We start from the raw sequence: 25,000 nt of genomic DNA, 5'->3' as shown, positions 1-25,000 counted from the left end.
AAAGGCGGAGAGAGAGAGTGAGAGGCAGAGAGAGAGAGAGAGAGAGAGAGAGAGAGAGAGAGAGAGAGAGATGCACACTCAGCCGTTGTCTTTGATGGAGTCCTTGGAGGTGTCTAGAGGAAGGGGCTTGAGGCTGACATTGGAATGGACCAGAGAAAGAGGTGGAGGCTGAAAGAGACAAAGAAAGAAGCCAGAGGACAGCAAAGAGAGAGAATGACGAGAGGAGAGGAGAGAGGGGTAAACAGTGCACAGGGAGAGAGAAAAATATAAAGAAGTAGAGAGATAAGAGAGGGGTAGCTGTCTCCTCAGTTTATCTATCTTAGTGGTGGAAAAACAGATAGATTGAACAGGAGAGGGACAGGTGGTGGCATCCTTGTGGCGCAGTAGACTAAGGTGCATGACACAGTGGCAACATTGTGGGTACAAATTTGGCTGATTTTGTTGCATGTCAACCCCCCCCTCCCCCCTCCCATCTTTCTTTTCACTCTGGAAAGTACTGGATACTGGCTGATAAAACAACATTGCCATAAAAGTAATCTTACAAAAAACAAAAAGGTAGAGGGATGGTGTGGTGGAGAAAGGGACACGGAAAGAGGGAGAGAGAGAGAGAGAGGAGAGAGAGAGAAAACATGGGCAGACGGCAGGAACCATGTACTGTTAAAATATTCACCTGTTCTTTTTGTAAGAGTTGTTGGAGGCGGATGGCTGTTATGTGTGTGTCTTGTACTAACAGGGTGGCCCTGCTCTCTCTCTGTGTGTGTGTGTGTGTGTGTGTGTGTGTGTGTGTGTGGTGCTCAGGGACGCAAGCAGGCCTGGCCTCGTCCTCCCTGCAGGACCAAACCAAACTGGGATGAACTGAGCTGTGCTACATCAGCCCAGCTGTCCTCATACTGACAGAGAACAGGAATTAGTTTGGACAATCAGTCCAGTGCTTTTACATTTACATTTTTGGCCTTATGACCCCTTAAAACTACAGGATGCCAACATACATGCATAGAACGGTGAACTGCAACACAAATATTATTTCACAAGAAAAAAAAAGATGCCAAAGATTGCAAATATAATGCGAGGCCTCGACACCAGGGTTGAGAACCACTGCAGTAACACTGCTGTAATTTAAATAGAGAACAGATGATTTGTGTGTGTGTGTGTGTGTGTTTGCGTGTGTGTCTGTGCGTGTGGTGTCGGTGGCAGGGTGGGTGTTACAACAGATAGATGAGCATTATTCATAGAAACAGTGCGAGAGGAGTTGATCGGAGCTCCTGATCTAAAAAAAAAACGGTACCCCTTTAAGTCTGTGGAAGTTGCTGTGAAAAGGTAGCTTTTTATAGCTCAGACTGTCACTCTGAGTCTTGCAGTGACTCTGACTGCCTGTCACTGCGGGTCTGTGTCACTACCAATATGTTGAGCCCAGGTCAGAAGATTTACTGTAGCGTAGCCAAGAAATTCACTGTCGACTGAATGCCTCCAGTTTAGCAGGGAAGCAGCTAAAGTGACCTTCGCAAAAAAAACAAAAAAACAGCTATTTGATGAAGAAAAATATCCATGAGTCATTTTAAAGTAAGGATCATGTTTACAAGCTTTTATGTGCGTGCAGGTTGGTCTCTAGGGGGAGGAGGGGGGACAGTTATGGCCTAGTCATCAGAGAGACTGTCCAACAACCCGAAGGTCACAGGGTCGATCCCTGCAACAGCTTATGCATGATATGTGCCCATTATTTTTTCTTTCATAGTGAATTGCTCCGGATAAGAGCAGCAGCTAAATGCCTAAAATATAAATGTAAATGTAAAATGTATGAGAGAGAAAGGAAGTTAAAGAGAGAAAGAGGGAGTCGGGGCTGGAATAACCATCTGCCCAGATAGATATGGGAATTCTGCTAAATCACCACTGATCTTTTACTCAGATGGGGGGGGGGCAAGCGCACACACACGCACACGCACACACACACGGACACCATGCACACCCATGATAAGCGTTGTCAGCCCTGCATTGACCTACATAAGGCATTTACCCAAGGACCAGCGCCAAATTGTAAATAGAACCAATGGAAATAATCCAGAACAATCTAATGGGAGCCTCTTCAGGACCCGGCCTGCTGGGATACTGGACTGAGAATGAACACAGGGCCGGCAGGGAGGAATATGGACGCAAGGCAGACATCTGACGTCAACCAGTAATAATTGAATGACATGCTGTCCTTCCCACTCTGTCCGTCTCTCCTCTCTCCTTTCCCCTCACTACTTCTCCTCGCCCCTCTGTCGTTCTTCCACAGGAGTCAGACAGTGCTGCATCAGTTTTGTTGCCCCGCCCCAGAGAATCCAGAGGCTGACACCACTGGCTCGTCCGGGTAAGGCTGACTCAACCACCAATCGCAAAGATTTTTTTGTTATCCTGTTTCCCTCTGCAGTCGTTCTCACCGTTACTGTTTTCTACAGTCGGCTCTTTCAACCGTTGTTGTTTGCATGTGTGTATATATATATATATATGCGTGTGTGTGTGTGTGTGTAAGTGTGTGGCTCATTGAGAAGCCCTCTAACTGAGTCATGCCCACACTCCAGCTCTTGAAGCAAGTTTGTTTGTGTGTGTGTGTACGGTATGTGAGTGTGTATTCCTGTGCTTATCTACGTGTTGAGCCTGCGGTCATAGCAGTTGTAGTGGATCTGTTGCGTGTGAGAGCTAAGTGCTCCATAACAAACCTATAGCTCTTACTGCCTCAAGGGTAGCACACATACAGAAAGAGAGAGAGAGAGAGAGAGAGAGAGAGTGATATGAGTTGATACATTGCCACTGTAAAGGGCGCCCATGGCAACCCAGTAATGACGCAATGACTACCACTACCATAGTAACCAGAGAATAAGAGTGTTGACTTTCTGAAACTAGACCTACTGTAGACCCCTGTGGTGTCAGTTTCTGTGTGGGCAGGTGCCCGTGTGTTGTATCAGTTTGCATGTGTTGGTGCGCGGGGGCGTGTGAATGCATGACGTTTCACTTAGGAGTATCTGAATGAGTGGAGCGGACAGTCAGCTCTATTTTCAAACTTTGAAAAAACATCTGCTTTTTCATGTATCTCAGTGATTATTATTTGTTTGAATGTCTCCCCCTCTCTAATCATCTCCACTTTATGTCTGTATCCAGTCATTCCCAGTCATCTTTACTTTTTATTTTCCTGTGAATATTATCCATCTGTCAGTTGTAACACTTTTTTTCTCTCTAATCATCTGTATCATCTGTTTATTTCTATATTTAGCCCTCCCCAGACATCTCCACTCATTCTATATCTATGACTATTACCCATCTGTTTGTTGTAAGACTTCTTGCTTTCTAATCATTGCTCCACTGTTTATTTCTGTACCTAGTCCTTCCCAATCAACACCACTTGTTCTATTTATATTAATATCACCATCTGCCTGTCTGGAATCCCTCTCCCTAATCTGTTTAGTGAACTTCTAGTCCTGACTGGATGGTGTTAATGGCACAGCAGCCATGTAAAGCCACCAGAGGTGATGAGATGTGGAGGCAAACACTATAGCTTATCAACATCGCCACAGCAAGTTGTGTTTGCCTGGTGGCGAACCTGACAAACCTGGCATTACATCACATGCACCACCTCTGCAGACTACTGTATAATCTACTGCTGAATCCATTTGAGCACACACTTCCCTCGAGATGTCATGAGAGATCCGCCTCTCTGCTAACCTGCCGTGCCTCTCCTCTCCTCCACTTAGCCTGTGTGTGTGTCTGTGTGTGTGTGTGTGTGTGTGTGTGTGTGTTTCTCCTCTGGCTGTAGGTCTCTATGGGACCTTGAGCGATGCGAGTTGACAGATGTTCATTTCTCTTCCGCTATGACATCACACATGCAGGCAGAGACAATGTATGTGCTTGGCATGTTTGTTGTTTGTGTGTGTGTGTGTCTGCCTGTTGTGTGTGTGTGCGCCTGTGTGTGTGTGTGTGTGTGTGTGTGTGTGTGTTACAGAGAGAGTGTATAGCGCCCATATCATTAAGGAGGCTTTGCTGTCCAGATGCATTAATAGCTGAACCCTTGCTTTTAAATCCTCTAATGTATTCTAATGTACTCTAATGTATTCTGATGCAGCACTGGGGCATGGCAGTGTTTTAATAGACTTTTTGATAGAGACAGCCTCCAGCGGGCACACACCAACACTCTCTCTCTCTCCCTCTCTCTCTATCTCCCTGCCTCCCCTTCCTTCCTCTCTGTTTCTATCTCTCCCCTTCTCTCCTCCAGTCCCACTCTCTTTCCTTCTCCACCCATTTCCTCCTTTTTTCTCTTTTTGTCTCGCTCTCTAACTTTCTCTCAAACATGCAGACTTGCACGCAGGCGATTTATCTCATTTAAAGATATGACCACCTCCTCTGGCTCTCCTTCACTTAATTGGCTGGTGACACGAAATAGTTGCTTTTTACAGCAATCAAAGAAAACAAAGAGGAACTTCAGTAATGCTCTCATTATTTAACCATGAACATTTTATTCTCTTGTGCTTTGTTTTGCATGGGTCACCATTGTGTAAAAACTGTTAGAGTAAGCATTAGCTAGGAGGAAGGAACATCACACATGCACACACCATCGTACACATGCACAAACACAGTTTCAAGCTAAAGGCATGTTTATAAAACCTGTTAAAAAGTTGCTCATACCTTTATGCTTACTCCAGACCAAACATGTTATTTGCAAGACGGCACATGTCAGTGTTTACTCTATGCTCATTTAGCAGTGGTGGGATGCCAAAGAAGTTTTCCACTGCTGCTGGAGAAATTGTGGGGTAACGCTTCATTTGGATAGTCCAATGTTGATACTCAGCTAACTATCAGGTGACAAAAAGTAGATGTTCAACAAAGTGTCACTTGCCTATTTGGTGCAAATCCATAGACCTAACCCTAACCCTAATCCCATTTTTAAACCTAAACCCAATGCTAACCTGAGTCTATTTCTAACATTAATCCTAACCCTAAGATTAACCAGTATCACTTGAAACTCAGTAGACTTTTCAGTGAATCACTATAGTCACTTGATAGTAAGTTCAGTATTATTATTGGACTATACAAATACAAAGTGTGTAAAGAAAATTTTTATACTTTTAAAATATTTTGTCCACCAATTGCTAACAAAGCTTTAGGTATCAACTTTATGTTTAGTATTGGGGCTGTTATCATAGTAACATATCCAAATAAGAAGAGTTTCACTGCTGCAGCCTGTAGTAGAGTCACAAAACTGTGACCAAACAGGACTGGACACATAACTCAGTCATCATCGGCCCCCAAGCCACCACCGCTACACTCTGCTCTCTACCTGCTGCTTTCCTGATGAACCTCGACACTCCACATAGTTGATGACCTGCCACAGTAATTGTAGATGGTTGAAGGTCGGGAGGAAGACTGATAGTTTTTCCGTCCTTATCTCCGTGGCAGCGGACAGATGCTGAGCCTAGAGGATGGAACGTCCTCTGGTGGACAGGAACTTGAGGGGACAGGGGGCGGGACCAAGAGAGAGGGACCCAGTGAATACGAAATCACCCTGGAGAACAAGAACAAACAGGTACGTCCTTCTCAACATGAAGTGCAAGAGCTCCTTCAAGTGTGTGTGTGCGTGTATGTGTATGTGTTTATGTACAGTATGTGGGCCCATAAGCACATGGTGGGATGGACTGAGTGTTGCAGAATTCTGTACATACTTGAGCATGAGGGCGTCTGTGTGCATGTGAAGAGGGTGAAGGATAATCATTTGACATTGTATCCTGCGTGACAAACAGATTCCCATTCAGATCTATTTCTGTCTCTGTTGACACGAAAAAGAACACCAGCGATTCCATCGCCACGGCGACAGGAACACGAAAGATGCTAGGTTGTCATGGTAACAGCTAATAACTGCTTCTGGCGGCTGGAGATGTCTTTATTTCTCACAGCAAACCGCTGAAGGGACTGCTGTTGCTACTGCTATTGCTGCTGCAGTGTGTGTGTGTGTGTGTGTGTGTGCGCATGTGGGCGTGCTTGCGTGAGTACACACACACACCCAGGCACATGTGTGGCTGTCCTCCTTTTTCTCCCTCTCTCTCTCTCTCTTCTTCCTTGCCTCCCACTCCCCCTCCTTCATCTGTCTTTCTCTCTCTCTCTCCCTGGGCCTGCCAGGGAGAAGATGAAGGGAAAAGGGAGATGCTACACTTGCTGAAAATATATGAGGAAAAAATTCAGGAAAATGCTGTGATTTTGGGCTGAGCTGCTCTGCCAATAATGGGACAGAAATAGGCTTGTGAGGGTGTTTACTTTTCTATTCATTTTCTCAATATCACCTTTGTCAGAGCCCATCAATCCTCCTCTTCATAGCCCTTCAACCAGTATTAGCTGGTGAATGATGATAGATGGTGTTTACATTGGCTCTAATACCAAAAAAATGCCACTGGCTTTAAAAGAGAAGACAGAGCAGTAAGAAGGGTGCTTGTGTCAGTGAGATTCTCATGACTCAGGCTAATATTCAAATTATTTTGATCTTTTGTAGACATGGACAAAAACTAGCAACATAATGTTTGCCTGCTAGTCGATGAATAAATATTTTCCAGTGGTTGCTGTATGCTTTGCAGTATCACTCTTGCAGTGTCTTCAGCAGGTCTCAGCCTTGCAAACATGTTTGATATTTAAACTCCCCCTCACACTCTCTCTCCCCAGATAGAAGAGTTGGAGCAGAAGTATGGAGGCCATCTTATAGCGAGGCGCGCAGCTCGTCGCATCCAGACGGCCTTCCGTCAGTACCAGCTCAGCAAGAACTTCCAAAAGATCCGTAACTCTCTGTCGGAGAGCAAGTTGCCCCGCCGTATCTCCCTGCGTCGACCCAGCCCCGGAGGCCGAGTCCAGAACCCGGCCCAGAGACACAGCTACACTCTACTGCAGCCGGGAGGAGGCCAGATCCCCCTGCGCTCCAAAACTCCTCCTCCGCCCCCTTCTCGCTCCACCTCTCTGCCCCCTTCTCCTGCATCTGCCCCAACACCTTCTCCAGCCCCTGCCCCGGCTCCAGCTCCGACCCCTGGACCCACACTCACACAGCTGGAGGACTGCTTCTCTGAACAAGTGAGTGCTGCACTCACAATGTTATCGATAGTTTTCACTTGGTGTCATAACTCCCATATGTGGTCGTTTTGCAGTAGCTATTTTATTTCCCTAAGGTTTAATTTAAGCAGAGACTTAAATGGTGTGGGTGAAATCAGCTTGCATTATCTTCATACCTTACTTTTTAATTACAGTTAGCCTTGTGCATCCTTGCCTAGAATTCCAATTAACTATTGTTTTTGACATGTATTATCTTTTTATCGTCACATTTGCAGCTGCACTCCCTGGCCCAGTCGATTGACGACGCCCTTCGTGGTTGGAGCTTGTCGGAGGGTGGAGAGGGGACAGGGCTGCTGATGGACCCCGGGGCCTTTCGGGCAGCTGCTGAGAGTGCCTGTCTGCCCCGCAGTGCCAGTTCCCTGCTCATGGCCTTCAGGGACGTCACTGTTCACATTGACACCAACAGCTCCTACACCATCTCCTCTGCCACCACGTCCACCACCACCACCCTGGGCAACGCAGGCGGAGGGCAGTCGGGCAGCAGGAAGACCTCTGTGAGCGGGGTGGCGGGGGGAGGCCAGTCAGAGGAGGGTTTCGAGGCAGAATTCCCCGCGCCTCCTCCCAGTGAGGAGCTGGAGATGGGGGACCCGGGATCCAGGAGGGGCTCCGCAGTGCCAGGTCCAGGAGGAGGAGGAGGGGTGGAGGGGGAGAGCGGCTCAGAACGACTGGGATCCACCTCCACCTCCACCTCAGCCCAGTCCAACCAGCAGCCTGCCCAGACTTACACCCAGTACCAACAGTACCAGTACATTCAGCCGCAGCAGATTCCGGGGGGCCCCAGCCCCGAGGCCCTCCAGGCCCTGGTCCTCTCTCTGCCCAGGGACCGCTGCCAGGATCCAGCCTCCTGCCGCTCACCGACCCTGTCCACAGACACACACCGCAAACGCCTCTACCGCATAGGACTCAACCTCTTCAATGTGTGAGTGGGCAGACACACACACACACACACACACACACCAGGATTGGGGCCATTCACGAATTGAATTAAGAATGGATGGTAAATTCCAATTCAGTTCCTGGAGTTGGATTGGAATTGAATTGGAATTGCACCCGGCTCTAAGGACACAGAATTGGAATTGAATTGGAATGACAGGAAGCACATTTGAATTCCATGAAATTCCATGAAATTCCACTTCTAAGAGAGGTTGCCTTGACTTGCTAAACATTATGAATCAAACATGAATAAAAAAAAAGACATTTCAACAAATCAAATATTGTTATGATTACATGATTATGCATCAAATACCACCTGAAAGGAACCTTTAACATTTTATGATATTCAGTATTGATAATATATAACACTATGTGTAATCGCAGATATTGGTAAGAACAAACAAAAAAACATGGAATTTAACATAATTTAATTGAATTAAATTCAGCTTCCTGAAATTCCAATTCAATTCCAACTCTGTTTCCTGTAGATTAATTTTTCAAATTCCTATTCCAATTCCTCAGTTGAATTGGAAGTTCATTCATAAATTGACCCCAACCCTGACACGCACACACACACACACATACACACACACACACACACACCAAATAACCAAATAATTCTGCACCCCCTGGCTCTGGGTTCAAAGTACACTAGTGTACTTGTATCTGAGCATGTGTACAATTAGTGTTTTTGTCGAACAAATCTCCAGCAGCCCTACACTCTGCTCTAAGCAGCTACTCATTAGTGTTTTCGAGTGCTGGGAGGAGCTGTCCGTTCAGAACCATGTTGTCCTGGCTGGAACTCGTCTGAGATGTCTGAGAGAGAGAGAGAGAGAGAGAGAGAGAGAGAGAGAGAGAGCGAGCGAGAGAGAGAGAGAAAGAAAATGCAATTGGAGAGGAGAGGGAGTCAAGGAGGTCGTGAACAATGTCGGAGCCTCTCAGTGTCTATAAATAGAGTCCACGGTTGGCCTGCACTTATTAGTTAATACAAATTAAAGTAAATTAACTCATATGCATCAGTGACATCGTTTCTGATCCAAAAGTCCAGAGCTAACAGCTTTTGTGCATGACTGCACTCTGCAGTCTCTCTCTCTCTCTCTCTCTCTCTCTCTCTCTCTCTCTCTCTCTCTCTCTCTCTCTTTCTTTCTCTCTCTCTCTCTCTCTCCCTGTCTCCCTCTCTCTCTCTCTCTTTCTTTCTCTCTTTCTCTCCCTTTTTCCAATGAACTCTCTCTCACTCACACTTATATACTCAAACACACACAAGCACACACACATACACACACACAAACACACCCCATTAACTCTTAACACTATCTGCTATCTGTGGGCAGGAACCCAGAAAGAGGCATCCACTTCCTGATCACGCGTGGTTTCGTCCCGGACACGGCCATCGGAGTGGCTCATTTCCTGCTGCAGAGGAAGGGCCTGAGCAGGCAGATGATTGGAGAGTTCTTGGGGAACAGCAAGCTGCACTTCAACAGAGATGTCCTGGAGTGAGTCCTGATTATTGTATATACTGTCCATATATAGAGCTGTGTGTATACATGTGATACACACACACACACAGGCTTACTCGACATACATGCATGCTTACATAATACATAGATGTAACACATGCATGAAAACACATTTACTTCATGCTTTCACACTCGCCCTTATTGCATCCAACCACTGTGCAACTGCACAACCGCTGAGATCCAGGATAGAGAGGCTTTTCGCTGAGGTTGTTGCAGAGACTGTAGAAATAGGTCACTGCTCTCAACACACACACACATGTACACACATGCACACTGCCTCAACTCACTCTCTCTCTCACACACACACACACACACACACACACACAGACACAGACACACACATGCACAGCCACAAACACAGATACAGGCATGCACATGCACGCACAAAAGCACAGACACACGTATGCACACGCACACAAACACACACACACACACACACACACACACACACACACACACACACACACACACAAGCGGATAAATGCTTTCTTCCATTGCTACAGCCTGTCTATCTTTCTTGCCTTTCATCTACCTCTCTCTTGCCCCTCGCTCTTTGCATTTCATTATGTCGCCCTCTCATCCCTTCCTTTCCTTCCCTCTTATCTCCCACTCTCGTCTAACCCTTTCTTCTCCATCGATCTTTGTGCACAGCATTGCCCAAGTGTGTGTGTGTGCATGTGCAAACGTGACGTCTCTATGTGAATCTTCCAGGTCAGTGGTTGTGTAATGGAAGTATGACTGTAAAAGGAAGAACTGCCATCAGCACTTGTTTATCACTCGCACACACACACATCCACATACACACACACACACACACACACACACACACGCATACACATACAAACATACCTACATACACACACACACACTTACTCCCTCACCTCCTCAGTACTTTGATGACAGTGACATTCTTGAACTAAACACCATCTCACTCCTCTCTCTCTCCCTCTTTAGTTGTGTGGTGGATGAGATGGATTTCTCAGGCATGGAGCTGGATGAAGCCCTTAGAAAATTCCAGGCTCATGTTCGTGTTCAGGGAGAAGCACAAAAGGTGGAGAGACTCATCGAAGCCTTCAGGTGAGACTGTCAACCCAATCACAACCACCCCTAGTGACTAACACGTACTGGCATCACTCTTTAATACAACTTCACGCAATGGTCCGTCACATGACTGATCAGGACTTGGTAAGGGCACAGTGAACGTTTTAAAACGAACAGACTTTTTGCTTGTGGCTATCCATGAAAAACAAAAACAATGACGCATAACCAAGCGCAAATAATATGTGATAAGATAGAAGCAAAAAGCAAAAATTTCTGCTCTCATCTTGCAGCCTTAGTAGAGAAAGGCACTGAATGCAAGTATTGTGCTGGTTGTGCTAGCTCACCATGGCACACTCTGATGAGAGCAAAGCTCTTTATCATTATGAAATTACACTGATTGCCGATAACCTTTGACAAACCACAGCAGTATATGATTGTCAGCCAATCATAACAGAGGTCTAAGCTGCAGGCAATCAGTTTGTGCTCCATCATGACAAAAATAGCTGCTCCATTTCTCTACTGCCTCCTCCGAATGTCACTTTCTGGTCAAGCATTGAAGCAAAAAAAACACTGGATGTTTGAAAATCAATAATTACAAAATCCATTAATTCACATTTCCAGATATTGATATTTTAGTTCAGGGTAAGGCAGGGTAAAGTCTCCGGTGAGGTTAAGGTTAGACATAAAGAAAAGTTTATGATCAATGTTGAAATGAAAATTCATGAGTTCCATTGCATTGCACTTTGTCCAGAAAGTACCAAAGCAAAAGTATATGAATGTGGGGATGGGGGGGTGGAGAGGGGGGGCAGGCATTTTCAACCTTTGTAGGTTGTGTAGTCCAGTTTGTTTTTTGGGAGTGCTCAAGTATTGCATGTCCATTTCCATCCAAAGTCACAAATGAATATGTATAAGTGCATTTTTCATTGATATTCATGAAGTTTGGGCCTGAGCCATTTTCCTGCTTGTTTTGTCAATGCTGACGGCCGCCCTCCAGTCACTAAAATTTATGAGCATATCTGCAGAAGAAGATTCATTTCAATACCAAGAGGACCTTGAGAGACCCAGCTTGCATACTCCCCTAGCACCTTTGAGTGGACTGCATAGCTTTGCCTCTAGTCTGCGTAACAAACTCCTATAGACTGAAAGTGTACTGTCTGAAAAGTCTTTGAGGCAAAACAATCTGCACGAAATAAAGTGACCAGACAAATAGGCGCTGCATTTGGTGCTTCATCCTCTGGCCGGCACTGTCCTTGAAATGTCCTGGAAACAGCCGTAGATTGCCCTTAGGACTAAAAATGCAATAAAAATGGCCATCATTGTTTTTATTTCAGTGTAATTGGTTGCTTTGCCACAAACAGTCCATCACCCCATTCCCGACCCTCCAACCCCCCTTGTGATGAGCTGCTCTTCCCCTCAGGATTTCTAACAATGTCACCACCAGGGACGTGCACAAGGGGGGCCGCAATGGCTTGAACCACTGCCCATTTGCACTCATTAGCCAAGGTGCCCTTTTCCATGATACAAAAATTACTTGTATCATTTAATATTATAGGCGTATTATAACTATATAAAATGTACCGGATGTTGATTTTCCAACACCACCTCTGTGCATGCACAAAAGACGGCCCTTTTTTATCTGAGCGACTGACCCTGGGGTTGTTTCTGCACGGTTGTGATGCTCATAACCCAGATTTTTGAAGTTTTTCAAGTTCTGAAGTAGGTTCTTACTCCAAGGCGGTGAGGGAGGAGAGGAAAGGAGCAGTCATGAAATGTTTTGGGGCTTCCGATTTGAGGGCCAATCAGCATACCACTGAGGTCATCAGTTAATCACATCACACTCAATCTTAAATGATCAGCCCCCGAGTGCAGATTACAAATTCATCAGTGATCCTAGACCACACTGTGTAGCTGGAGCTGTAGGTCAGAAATGAGCAGGGTTTATCAGCAGAGCCAGACATCCACTTCCATGTCTGTTGCATAACAGTTGTTATGTCATCTGTTTGAAGCGTGTTGTACACTGTCATGAGTAGTTCTTTCATATGAAGTGGTATTTGTGCCAGCTGGCATGCAACCTTCATGTGCAGATATGAAGATAAGAGAATGGAAGCTAGTGTTTAAATGGACGTGTTACATAAGAAGGGGATCCGCACAAATGTACATGGAAGTGTGAATGAAGCACAAACACAAACATACTCACCACTTAGTCACTCAACCATTCACTCACTCAATGCATTAACGTGCACACACATGCACTCATGCACACACACACACACATACGCACACAGATCCTCCCCTCCATTCAATCTTTGATGTGTTTGCTGCAGAATTACATCAAGTTGAGGAGTCAGGAGGCTTGTATTTGTGTGTGTGTGTGTGTGTGTGTGTGTGTTTGTGTGTGACTGTGTGTTTGTCTGTACCAAAGAGGATCTATTCTCTCTCAAACAAAGACACTGCCACTGAGTTGGACTGCAGTCAATGCCCTGTGAGTTCTCTGGCCTCAGATCCTCCTCGGAGTCTGGGAACAGGGTTTCTGGCTTTGCAGGTCTCAGAAGTGGCCTCTCACTTGCATATGCTCTGACAGTACATAGCCCTCTGGAGCAGAGCAGCCCTCTCCATCTCTGCATTCTGCCTGGCTGGAGAGATAAAAGCCTCCCACCACTGAAATGGCCCACTGTGTAAGTGCAAGTGACAGTAAGAAAGATAGGGAGGGAGCTGTGAGGGAGGGAGGGCTAGAAGTGAGAGTTTGTGAAGCCTGTGGGCAGAGATGGAGCACAGCAAGTCCAAATGCACTCTCTCTGGTTCCCAAACAGACGGGCGGCATTACCTTACCTAGGGCAGAATTATTTTACGCTGTCAAATGTCTCCTGTCTCATGTCAGTCTCATTTCTGGTAGAGCGACTGTTCCTCACATCTAGTAGAAGTATAAAAACCACAGAAATGAAATACATTGTACTTACAGGCAGTCTGTCAGTCAGTTGATAACCTACTGCAGTGTTACACTCCGATGTCTTCTGATCACATTCACCTGCAGTATGTATGTGAGATGTCTGCCAAAAAAGTCTGCCAGTATCACACCATGATAATAATTGGCAGCTATTTTCAGAATGGTTGCAGGGGGGGATCGGCAAAGTCTGTGTAGGGGAATAGGCAAAATCTACGTGGGGGGATAGGCAAAATCTATGTGGGGGAATAGGCAAAATCTATGTGAGTTTTATAACTTAAACTACTTTTACTGACCTGCCCTATGTTTTGCCAGATATGGTGCTTTCATCAAGAACTATGTCTATATTCATGCCTATTGCCTATTTATAGTATATTGCCTATTTCATGTCAGCACAGGTGTTCAGAATTGAGGATAGTTGAAATAGTACAGTTTTAAAATCATAGTAAGGCGTTTATTAATAATATATGGGTGTTTGTTTGGTTGTTTTTATGTCAGGTGTTTATTAATTAATAATATTCATTTATGTTGTTGATATTATGTGATTTGATATGATTTTTTGTGTTGCTAAAAAATTGACCCAACCATGTTGGTATATATAGAATGGGGATTCTACACACAAACGCTGATAAACAACAGAATCTGATGTGAAGCTGATGTGATTGATTGTTCTTGTGATCCTTTAGTAAGTATCGTTGTAGTATTACAAGTATTGCAATTATGTACAATGGTACAATGGTAGATTCAGACTATGGGTAAGACAAGCAATCTGATTGGATCGTGTTGATATTTCCCATAAAACATGGGTATATGTGCTTTTTTGGGCTCTATGCCAACTCTTCTGGGAGCTAGATGGCAATCTTTTTGTTTTGTTTTGTTGTGTTTCTCCTGTATTTTATTCCTATGTATGGCTATTTCTTTGGAGAAAACATGTCAGTCAGTACCATGTTTGTAACCATATAAAAGCCATAATACCCACAGTGATCATGGTTGCTTCAGTGCTGTCCATGGTACTCGGCTGTGCCTCTTACCTACTGTTGTAGGTATACTGTTGTGTGATTGCTATAAGAATGCATAGAACCAACACTGCTAGTTTAATCAGTGAAGGGGAAATGTCTGATCAAAGCGTTGCCTCATGGTATATAACCCCTTTGTCCTTTCTGGTTCCCGCAGCCAGAGGTACTGTATGTGTAATCCCGATGTGGTGCAGCAGTTTCACAACCCAGACACCATCTTCATCCTGGCCTTTGCTGTGGTCCTCCTCAACACTGACATGTATTCCCCCAACATCAAGCCCCAGCGCAAGATGGGCCTCGACGACTTCATACGCAACCTAAGAGGTCAGTATGTGTGTGTGTGTGTGTGTGTGTGCATGACAGAGGCAAAGAGAGACACAGAGAGAGAGAAAGACGGGTGCTGGAGGGGAGATGGGCCAAAATCTCAATACAGCCTTGTATTTTAGTTCTTAGTTGTTCAGCTCTCTCACTGAAATATCAGAGGAATTGAGGAGTGAGGGGTGAGGGTCAAGAGAGCTAGAGCTAGATAGAGAGAGAGAGAGAAAGAGAGAGAGAGTATATGCATATGGCGTTTCAGGGACTGTGAACTGTCTCTATGGGCAGAGGCAGTATAATGAGTTGCAGGCATGTTTCAACATTTATGGCAAGTGGTTTTATGAGCAGAGTGTTTGAACAGTGGTTATTTATAGAAACCACACACACACACATAAACACACACGCACACACACTTCAAACCTCTTAAGACCACGAGGAGATCCAATGAAGAGATACGTCAGAGAGAACGATAAGGAGAAAGAGCAGAGGGGAAGGAAGCAAACGTTTGACAACAAGCACAGTCTTATCAACCAGACTTCAACCACACTATCAGCCCTTTGAGTGACAGTTTCCCGAACTGGAGTAAATTACTTCAAGAGGTGGCTGGTGCCTGCCTTTGCTCGCTACCAACCACTAAAACCATCAGCTGTACGGAGGGAGATCCCTGATATCCTTGACTCTTAGCTCTGCCCTGGAGAGCGTGGCGCTAATCCATTTAATTGGGGCTCCGTCTGCGTTAGATTTAATGGTAAGGTCTCAGGTTCCTGGTAGCATCTTATCACCTGCGCTTCGCTCCCTGAGGCTCTCAACACTGTCTCCATCTAGTGGTTCAAGAGGTACATACACCTACTGCACCCAGGGCTTCTGCCCATAAACAGGGCAGTTTGACTTTTCTGTGTACCTTTGGTGAAGGTGTGTGCCCTTGATAGTGTCCTTTTTGGTGTCTCCTTGGACTGCTATGTGCCCTAACCCTACCCTTGACTGCTGTTTCCTTGGTGGTGTCCCCTCTGAATTGTTATTTTCCCTTGGTTTTATCCTCCTTCGACTGTTTTTTGCCGATGTTGCTGTACCGTCTGAATTGCTATGTGCCCTATGTGTCCTCCTTGGACTGCTATAGGTACTTGGTCTTGTCCCCTCTCATCTACTGTCTGGACTGTGTAGTGCTTCCGCGCCCTTGGCAGTGACCGCTCCTACTTTATATGCACCCTTGTTCCCTCAGGTGTGGATGATGGAGCAGATATCCCCAGAGAGATGGTGGCAGGCATTTATGAGAGGATCCAGCAGAGAGAGCTGCGCTCCAATGAAGACCACGTCACCTATGTCAGCCGTGTGGAGCAGTCCATCCTGGGCCTGAAAACTGTGAGTCGTGTGTGTGTGTGTGTGTGTATTTGTGCATTTCGTGCAAGTCTTTCCCGTTCATTTTTTCTCATTTCAGACAGAGCTGTCTCTTCTTGTTTGTGTTGTCTTCTTTCTCTTGTGTCATGCATTATTTCTCTTCTGTCTGTCCTCTGTACTCTCTGTCATCTCCGTCTCTCTAACCCTGCCTCCATAGATCCTCGCTGTGCCCCACAGACGTCTGGTGTGCTGCTGTCGTCTGTTTGAGGTGCCTGACGCCAACAAGCCTCATAAACAGAAACTGGCCCAGCTCCAGAGAGAGGTCTTCCTCTTCAACGACCTGCTGCTGGTAAGGACACCGAATGACCCGACACACCACTCAATATCCCTATTGAATGGCTGACTGGAATACTGTATTTTAAAGCCATGCACAAACAGAGTAAATTACACAGAGGTAATTGCCAAATAGCATCAGCAATATGTTTATTCAGCATGCGGCCACGTGAAATCCCACTGTGTTTGTGTGCTGTGTCCCTAGATCCTGAAGCTGTGCCCCAAGAAGAAAAGTTCAGCTTCCTACACCTTCTGCAAAGCTATGGGTCTTCTGGGCATGCAGTTTCACCTCTTCAGCAATGAATGTAAGATACTGTTTTACTCTGCAGCAGTTTATTCTCTTAGTCTCAGTCCAATACAAGCAGAGTGCAATAAAAATGCTGAGCTAATTGTAAGAGCCATCCACAATATCCAAGATTTCCCTAGTAGTTCTGCGCTCTTCCCAGTAGAACGCTCAATGAGCAATTTCTGCCAAGCAACGGAAACTGTTTCAGCCAATAAGCTGCGAGTATGACTTTTGGCAAGCATTCCTTGGCAACAAAGTTGTGTGAAGTAGAACCTGGAGTAAAAACAGAAACCCTGGAGTCTTTAAAAACATTCAGATCCTGCAACATTTTTACATTCAAGGTTGATGAAAGCTTTATTTTGCACTGTCGTGTCGGATGTATGATGATGTTTCTCGCCAGACTACGCCCATGGCATCACCATGCTGAGCCCCTTTACCTCGGAGAAGAAGCAGCTGGTGAGTTTCTGCTCCCCTAGCGGAGAGGAGCTCAGGAAGTTTGCTGAGGAGCTCCGAGAGTCTATCACAGAGGTCAACGAGATGGAGCAGATACACATCCAGTGTAAGGAAAGAAACATACACGTCTTGACACTTGAGAATGCTTATGCACATGCACCAGAATACGTACACACACACACACACACACACACACATATACGCATATGGTTGGTTGTGATCTCTCTTTGGTGTTGTAGGGGAGTTGGAGAGGCAACAGGGCATCCAGCCACATGGCGTACACACCAACGGCGGGCAAGTGGACACACACACAGGACACGGCTCTCCTTCAGGTACTGCATTTGCACACACAGCATAACATATACATATAATGCATTAAAAATATACTCAAGGCTTACTAGAAAGTGGGACAACTTCATAGGAGTGAAAAAGAGATACATGGAAAAAAAGGCCTTCAGACTGACAAGAAAAACAGAAGAGCAGATGATGTTCAGAGGGTTAAAACTTGTAAATAAATCACCTCTGTGAAGAGCCTTTTCTATTTTTGACGGTCAGAGTGCAGGTCTTTACTCACACATCTCATGCAGGAATTCACATTCTGCCTGATGACTTACAAATACAGCTGTCTGTCCCCACAGGCCAACAGGATGCATATGATAAGACCGGCAACAACAATACAGTAGAGGTGAGTGCCACAACCGCTCCGCGTCTCTCGCAGGTAAGTGTTTGCGTCTTTGGCTCTAAGGTGCTTGTGCGCGCGCGTGTGTGTGTGTGTGTGCGCAAAGTTAGACAGAGAATGTGCCTCATTCTGAAAGGAAAGTGTTGTAGTGCTTTATGCTTTGCTTTAAAAGAGCTCCGCCTGAGGCACATCCACACTGTGCAGCCAAGGATACAAAGGCCGCTGAGAGGAGTCTGCTTTAGTGGCGCTACAAACAGTCTCTTTCTCTGGCTCATGAGTGGATCAGCAGCCACTCCACTCGCTATAGAACATCCCTTCTTTCATCAGCTGCTGCTTGCCAGCCTTACTGTATAAGCCTTTGCAAGCCACCATAAGCCTAGCTGGTTCCTAGAATACCATCTACAAAGCCAGATAAGCTTGATACCATTAACAGTCTGTGTGTGTGTGGGTGAGTTAGTGAATGAGTAAGTGTGTATGTGTGAGTCTATAAAACCAGCCATTCCTATAACTGAGCGTAGTTTCCCCTCCTAGTCATATTTCTCCTCTCCATTTCACTCCCTTGCCCTTTGCTTCCCTCTCTCCTCTCTCTACCTCTCAGCCAGTCCTTTAGAGTTGTAAATAATTGTGTTAGGGAGACACCACGCCCTCGGTGTCACTTCTTTCCTACTACGACACAACCCCCCTCTTCTAGCTTCTCATTCTGCCACTCACTCACACACACACACACACAACATCCAAACACTTTTCCACCATGATCTCTGACCCTGCAGCTACAATGTTCCTCTTAATCCCCCCACCCCATTTCTATCTCTGGGCTGGTTTGTGTGAAACTTGAATGAGAGAGTGTGTGTGTGTGTGTGTGTGTGTGTGTGTGCGTTTTTCTTTTGCATGCGCTCGCTCTGCACGCCTGCATGCCCATGTGCATAACCCACGAGAGGGCTGCGTAGAGGCTGCGTTCAGGCTGGTAACTCCTCATGCGTTCTCTGACTGTTCCTAAACTAGGTGTCAATTCACAACAGGCTGCAGACCTATCAACTGAGCCAGCCCAGCATTGAGTCCGCGCCTCTGGCCCTGGCTGCACCCCCCGCCCTGCTCAGCCCCGTCCAGCCCGGGGAGCTCCGCCCAGACACACTCATCCAATGCCAGCAGATCGTCAAGGTGATCGTCGTCGACCAGAGCGGGCGAGGGCGGATGGAGGCCTTCCTGAGCCAAAGCCCCGCCTCCCACCGGCTCATCCAGTCGGCCATGTCCACGCCTGTGCGCGTCAGAGAGGGTGACGGTCCTCAGCCCCCGCTGCCCCCTCCCCCTCCCCCCTACAACCACCCCCACCAGTTCTGCCCCCCGGACTCGCCCATGCCCCTCCACCACACCCTGCCTCTCAGTCGCAGGCGCAACTCCAGCGGCTCCCGCAGCATCGTCTGAGTCGTTGGCTACTTTACGGACCCCAGGGGATAGACATGACCCTCACACACACACACACACACACACACACACACACACACACATATACAAACATTTGCACACAGACAGACACACAGAAACACACATGCATGCACACACACACACACACACTCGAGCGCTAGTTTGACTCAGTGGTAAGATGAAAGCAGCGAGAAATGAGAAAGGAATATCTGAGCCGGGTGAAAAGACAAAGGAAAAGGAAACCAACAAGAATCTATTCATAGTCTTGACTGAAGGGTATTTTTGAACATGGAGTAGTTTTGATGCCATTTCTAAAAGACAAATTTTCTAATCCTCCAACTGTACATGCCACTCGGTAGATAATGGTGTTTGTCTATATTTCACGCACTTTGATTTGTAAAAGAGATCTTGTGATTTTGCATTTTTAAATGTCATTTGGCAACTTATGTTTCTGTGATCTTTGTCAGTGGAACCGAGGGGCAATGTTCCCAAAAAGCAAACACTGGCAGCTCGAAAGGAGCTGGATCGATTCAAATATGGAGGACCGGGCTAGAGAGTGGATCCTGGCTACAAACTCTATTTTGTTTACTTGCTGGGTATTGATATTTTTGGAAGTTCACATATCTTTGTTTGTTCCAGGTTTTCAGTATTGGATACCACACTCAGTAAGGAATCATTTCAGCACAGTTGCTCTTGCTTCTTCATATTTCAGTTGAACTGTTTTTTTTCTCATCTCCACATAAAATGAGTAGAAGCAAGAGTACCAGCGTGTTTTGTTCCTTTTTCAATGCAATTCCTTTGCAGGGTAACAGATGACTAGCATGTAGGACAAGGCCTGCAAGAAAGTAAATATTGCGAGTGCTTACGACTGCTGCTCCAACATCTCCACCCTGTCATGTACAGTAAGTAGTGTAGTGAGCAAGGGTGTCGCTGCTCCCTAAAGTAACCAGACTTCCCAAGACCATATCCTGATGACAATCGTGTTTCTTTGTTTCATTTGCTATTCTTGTGTGTTTTGCCAGACTTGTGTGAGCAGCATCTTCACATTAGTGTGTGACTGTGAGAGCATGTGTACGAGGGTGTTGGTACATTTATGACCATGAGGACAGAAAGCAGGCTTTTCACTTCCACCCTGAATCTGTGGCACTTTGCTCTCACAGAGCTCAGGAAAGGTTGTACTAAGAGCACTGTGCTTGTATACTGTATATGTAATCTGCTTTTTAATGGATGTCATGACTAGGACTGGCAATTCATCCAGTAGTGAACTGCCTGCAATTCCAAAACAATGCTACAAGAAGAGGCAGTTTCTCCAAGACAGATGACGTCTTGTCCTGTACATTTACTCTTAATGGGGTATCTATTCTTAGATAGTTGTTACTTTGGAATGGGCAATATCTCTGTCCAGGAAACTCTACTTAGACTAACGTTTAAAAAAATAAATAATAAAAATAGTTTCACACAGGGTAAACACAAGCTCACCTCACAAAAAAAATATCATACCCCTTTCATGTAGTATTTTCTTTGCACACTGAAAAAATTATAGAAGCAGAGATGCATTCCATTAGTGAATGTTACATCATGAGGAAAAGATGTTCATTGAATATTTTTGATTTCAGTACCATGTCTTCTGTCCACTGTCCATATCAGTGGCTCAGGTTTGAGCCAGTTTGTATAGTAGATCACAAGTCATCTACCTGAGACACTCTGAATATGTCTGGTACCTTTTGCACCACAGAATATATTGGATATATTGTAAATAGATGATATAGATTTATTATGAAAAAGTGATTGGTTTGCCAGTGTGTGTATCTACGTATGTATTTGTACAGAGAAGATCTAGTTTAAAAGAAAAAAGGATATAGTTATTATAGTTATTATTATTCACATTTAATATCAGGGGGTGTCCTAAATCCTGTTGCTATGAGAGATGGAAAACAGGCAGCTTTTATAGAATACAGTCCAGTTACCATGGTAACACACACTGATATTATTACAGATCTACATTATCATTAAATTATCATATCATATTAATAGAAGATTATTAAAAGATGGCTGTGTCACCTGTTAAGGTGTGTAAAGGGCTATGCTGTATTGGTAACTACATACAGTAGATCACAGGTCTGTGTGCATGCACACACACGCATACAAAACACACACGCACACACAAACACATACACAAATATGCAGACACGTACAAATACACACACACACACACATGCACGTAGCTGCCAAAGCAAACACAAATCCAGCTTAAATTCACCTTGGAAATTGCTTGATTTCTCAAGTCAGCAACCCCACTTTGTTTACTGTAAACTGGCTACGAACGGCTTGACCTGTACTATACAGCATGATTTATTTTTTCATTTACAGTACATGGGAGCAGTTTGAGTATATCTTTGTATCATTATTGCCAGGGCATGTTGGGTTGATTGATGTCATTTCTCCCTTCTCTACTTCCTCCCTCCCTCCCTCTCTGCCTCTCTGCCCCACCCCTTACCCTCTCCGTGGTTGTCATGGAGATGCACCAATCTGCATCCTCACTGTGGAGCACTGTCATTAGTCTGTGCACCCTCACACAATGTTTCTAAAGGAGATTTCTAAAGATCAACATGTTTACTAATGGAATATTTCTAAAGTTTTCTGTTTGAAGAGAATGAAAGAATAAAGTAGTTTTTACTCTGTCTGGAGTCTCGGATTGTGTGTGTGTGTGTGTGTTATGGTGACCCTCAGCCACTGTCGATGTCAATATCGCCTCCCCACTGTCTGCATCTCTGGCACTGCCTCCCTCTCTAATGAATGAATTTGCACCAGGTGTGCGAGGAGCATGGTGGAATGAAGGAGCCTATGGGAAATCAGTCTACACCGGCCTTCCTCTGTCCTCCTAGAGCACCGGGTCCGAACTCATTCATTAGAGAACGAGGACAGTACCGAGGCGATATTGACATTGACAGTGCTTGTGGGATGTCACACCGTGTGTTTGTATGAGTGTGTGTGTGTGTGTGTGTGTGTGTGTGTGTGGGTACGTGCGATACGCTGCGCATACTCTTTTATGACTCGCACGTCTTTTTCTGTCCTCATAACAACAAGAGCAGCAGGATAGTAATGTGTCATTTCATATAACAATGCCACAGCAGCTATATTTGCCAGAAATATATATAAATAATAAAAGAGATTTTCATAGGCAAGACAGGGCCAGAAAAAATACAAGTTGCTTTTACTTCTTCGAATCACTCTTTTAGAAAGGATACACAAAACAGAAAGCTGTCAACACCCAGATACAAACATAATTACGAACTGAAAAAAACACCATTTTGGCTTGAATAAATTATCTTACAAAAACATAGATTACAACAACATGGTAATTACATACAATACACAGTGAAATGAATTGTGCAAGGTACCTGTAGGCTCTATTACAGATGTGATAGAGCTCTCACGCTCGGCTCGCCGTTTCTCTTCCGCTCTGACCTTCTCCCTGTCGGTTCGGAATTTCTTCGTCCCTCTCTCCCCCTTTTTTTTTTTTTCTCTCACTCTATTTTAAAATAAGTGGACAGGAGTTCTTTAAGGGAGGACTGTTCAGAGAAGTGGGTTGAAGTGGAGCGACTTGTCCGGCTTTGACTCCAGTCGGCAAAGAGAGACTGACCAATAGTTCAGTTCAGACTGCTCAGTTCACTTCATGTTTCTCCTCCTTTCTCTCCCTCTACTCTTGTGTAGTAGAGGGGGATCCTTTCCAGGGTCTGTGCGCAGGATGTGGCTCCATGACCCAGCAAACTACAAGTGTCACTCTTCCTCAGGCATTGGGTGTCAGCGAATCAGTCTTTACATAGTGGTCTCTTCCCATTCCAGCTCAACATCACCTGCAAACATGCACAAATGTGTGGAGTGAGCAATAACTGGCATGCTGTGGTATTTGTGTGATTCTGTGGATGTGTGTGTGTGTGTGTGTGTGTTTGTATGCAGTTCACCTTCCATGGCATCCAGTGAGTCCATCTTCTCCAGAGCAGAATAGTTCACAAACCAGATGGATTGGCTGTTGCCTTTGCTGCTCAGCAGATCCAAGGTACTTTGGTGCAGGAACATGTACTGGGCCTGACAGCACACACACACATCGACAAATATTTTTTTCCATTTGGTGATTCAAATCATGCACTAGTTTGTATGCAGTGGTGGCCGTCCTACACTGCAAAAACGTCCCTCTTAATTTGTCACTTGATTCAAGAAAAATTGCTGATGTGCATTGAAAATAACTGAAATGATCACACCCAAGTTGCAGATCTTTTCCTCGTTTCAATGAAAATCTTCAAGACTCAATACTAGGCTAAATGGTGAAGATGGATAAGATGTTTTTTTTTTTTTTGTGTCCTGTATATTCCGCCTTAACGCTGCAGCAGTCACTGCAGCCCTTGCTTTCTCAAATGTTGTAGTAGAGCTTAATTTGCATACACCAAATTAATACCTATTAATTAATCCATTGCCAGATTATTCCCCTTGTCAAAATCGGAATTCTCAAAATGCTTCCTCTTGGGGATGGAAAATAGGACAAAAGTAGGACATCTGCACCGCCATTTGTAAATCTTTGATGATATACTTGAACAACTGGAACAACATAACAAGAAATATGACGTGACTTTTTGTCTTTTTGTTCATTCTCTCTAGCTGTGGACAGGCGAAGTGCGGTGTGAACGCACCAGATTCTGCACCATACACATCCTCTCGCTGCGCAGTTCTGCCACCAGGCCATAAACGTCCACAAAGTCGTGATCGCTGACATGCTGGATGAGGTGGTCCAGAGCGATGAACACACCGGTCCTGCCCACACCAGCACTAAGGAAACAGGGAGAGAATATGCAAAACAAAAAGGTAAATGTCTAACACAATGCACTATGGATTTAAACTGCAGGAGTGTCAAAGTTATCAAAATTATATAATTTGCATTACTACTATATTTAAAATGACTTAAAAGTGTATGACTTAACAGTTTATGTCCTGCCCCACCAAAGGTACACAAGGGGATTGTATATCAATTACTGTACTAGCATTTATAGCTAGAACTTGATCTAAACCCCAGTCATAACCAGAAACAAAAAAATAGTTACTGCTCTTTACACTACTATAATTTATCCAGTGACATTATGCTATCATCACTGAGTCATTACTGTACCTGCAGTGCACCACTATAGTGGTGTTGTCGTGCCTGTTGGCCCTGATAGTTTTGACAAACTGAATGAGCGTGCTGCTGGACTCTGGGACTCCATGCTCAGGCCAGGATGTGTAGTTAAAATGGTGAACCACCATGCATTCCCCGTACTACCCAGAGAGATATGCAGAAGAAGAAAGACAGGACGTCATAAATTAATGGTTTAATTGTCAGTATTTTTATGTAAATTATGATGTTCAGATTATGATGATCAAATTAGAAAGGCAGTGTTGCAACTATAAATGTAATAACTTCCCATTAACGTAATAAAGCATTAACTTAATAACAATTTGCAGCTAGTGTAATAATCCCGTTTCACTTTCCCACTAACGTAATAATGATTATGTACCGTTAATGTAATAACTTTTTTCTGTTAACATGATAATTATTACATTATTGGGTTTATTACATTAACAGGA

At 44.9% G+C, this 25,000-nt stretch overlaps 2 protein-coding genes across 2 annotated transcripts in view; one reads left to right on the top strand and one right to left on the bottom strand.

Annotated features, from left to right (window-relative positions):
* iqsec3b (IQ motif and Sec7 domain ArfGEF 3b) overlaps window positions 1-19,384 on the top strand; it is a 22,239-nt gene extending 2,855 nt beyond the window's left edge. The window contains exons 2-15 of the mRNA XM_071927235.2: window positions 2,273-2,341; window positions 5,425-5,551; window positions 6,676-7,074; window positions 7,329-8,032; window positions 9,378-9,539; window positions 10,518-10,640; window positions 14,719-14,885; window positions 16,096-16,235; window positions 16,429-16,560; window positions 16,750-16,849; window positions 17,231-17,389; window positions 17,523-17,620; window positions 17,930-17,968; window positions 18,965-19,384. Coding sequence (XP_071783336.1) covers window positions 2,273-2,341; window positions 5,425-5,551; window positions 6,676-7,074; window positions 7,329-8,032; window positions 9,378-9,539; window positions 10,518-10,640; window positions 14,719-14,885; window positions 16,096-16,235; window positions 16,429-16,560; window positions 16,750-16,849; window positions 17,231-17,389; window positions 17,523-17,620; window positions 17,930-17,968; window positions 18,965-19,384 — 2,839 coding nt within the window. The remainder of the gene's footprint in view (window positions 1-2,272; window positions 2,342-5,424; window positions 5,552-6,675; window positions 7,075-7,328; window positions 8,033-9,377; window positions 9,540-10,517; window positions 10,641-14,718; window positions 14,886-16,095; window positions 16,236-16,428; window positions 16,561-16,749; window positions 16,850-17,230; window positions 17,390-17,522; window positions 17,621-17,929; window positions 17,969-18,964) is intronic.
* A 3,725-nt stretch (window positions 19,385-23,109) lies between these two features.
* Window positions 23,110-25,000, bottom strand: part of ptprq (protein tyrosine phosphatase receptor type Q) — a 49,072-nt gene continuing 47,181 nt past the window's right edge. The window contains exons 71-74 of the mRNA XM_078283055.1: window positions 24,546-24,691; window positions 24,073-24,208; window positions 23,350-23,473; window positions 23,110-23,241 (exon numbers count right to left, since the gene is read on the bottom strand). Coding sequence (XP_078139181.1) covers window positions 23,204-23,241; window positions 23,350-23,473; window positions 24,073-24,208; window positions 24,546-24,691 — 444 coding nt within the window. The 3' untranslated portion in view covers window positions 23,110-23,203. The remainder of the gene's footprint in view (window positions 23,242-23,349; window positions 23,474-24,072; window positions 24,209-24,545; window positions 24,692-25,000) is intronic.

This window comes from Centroberyx gerrardi, chromosome 4 (assembly GCF_048128805.1).
Source record: "Centroberyx gerrardi isolate f3 chromosome 4, fCenGer3.hap1.cur.20231027, whole genome shotgun sequence".
NCBI classification, from domain to species: domain Eukaryota; kingdom Metazoa; phylum Chordata; class Actinopteri; order Beryciformes; family Berycidae; genus Centroberyx; species Centroberyx gerrardi.
The sequence above is the reverse complement of the archived record's forward strand: the minus strand, read 5'-3'. Positions and strand labels throughout refer to the sequence as shown.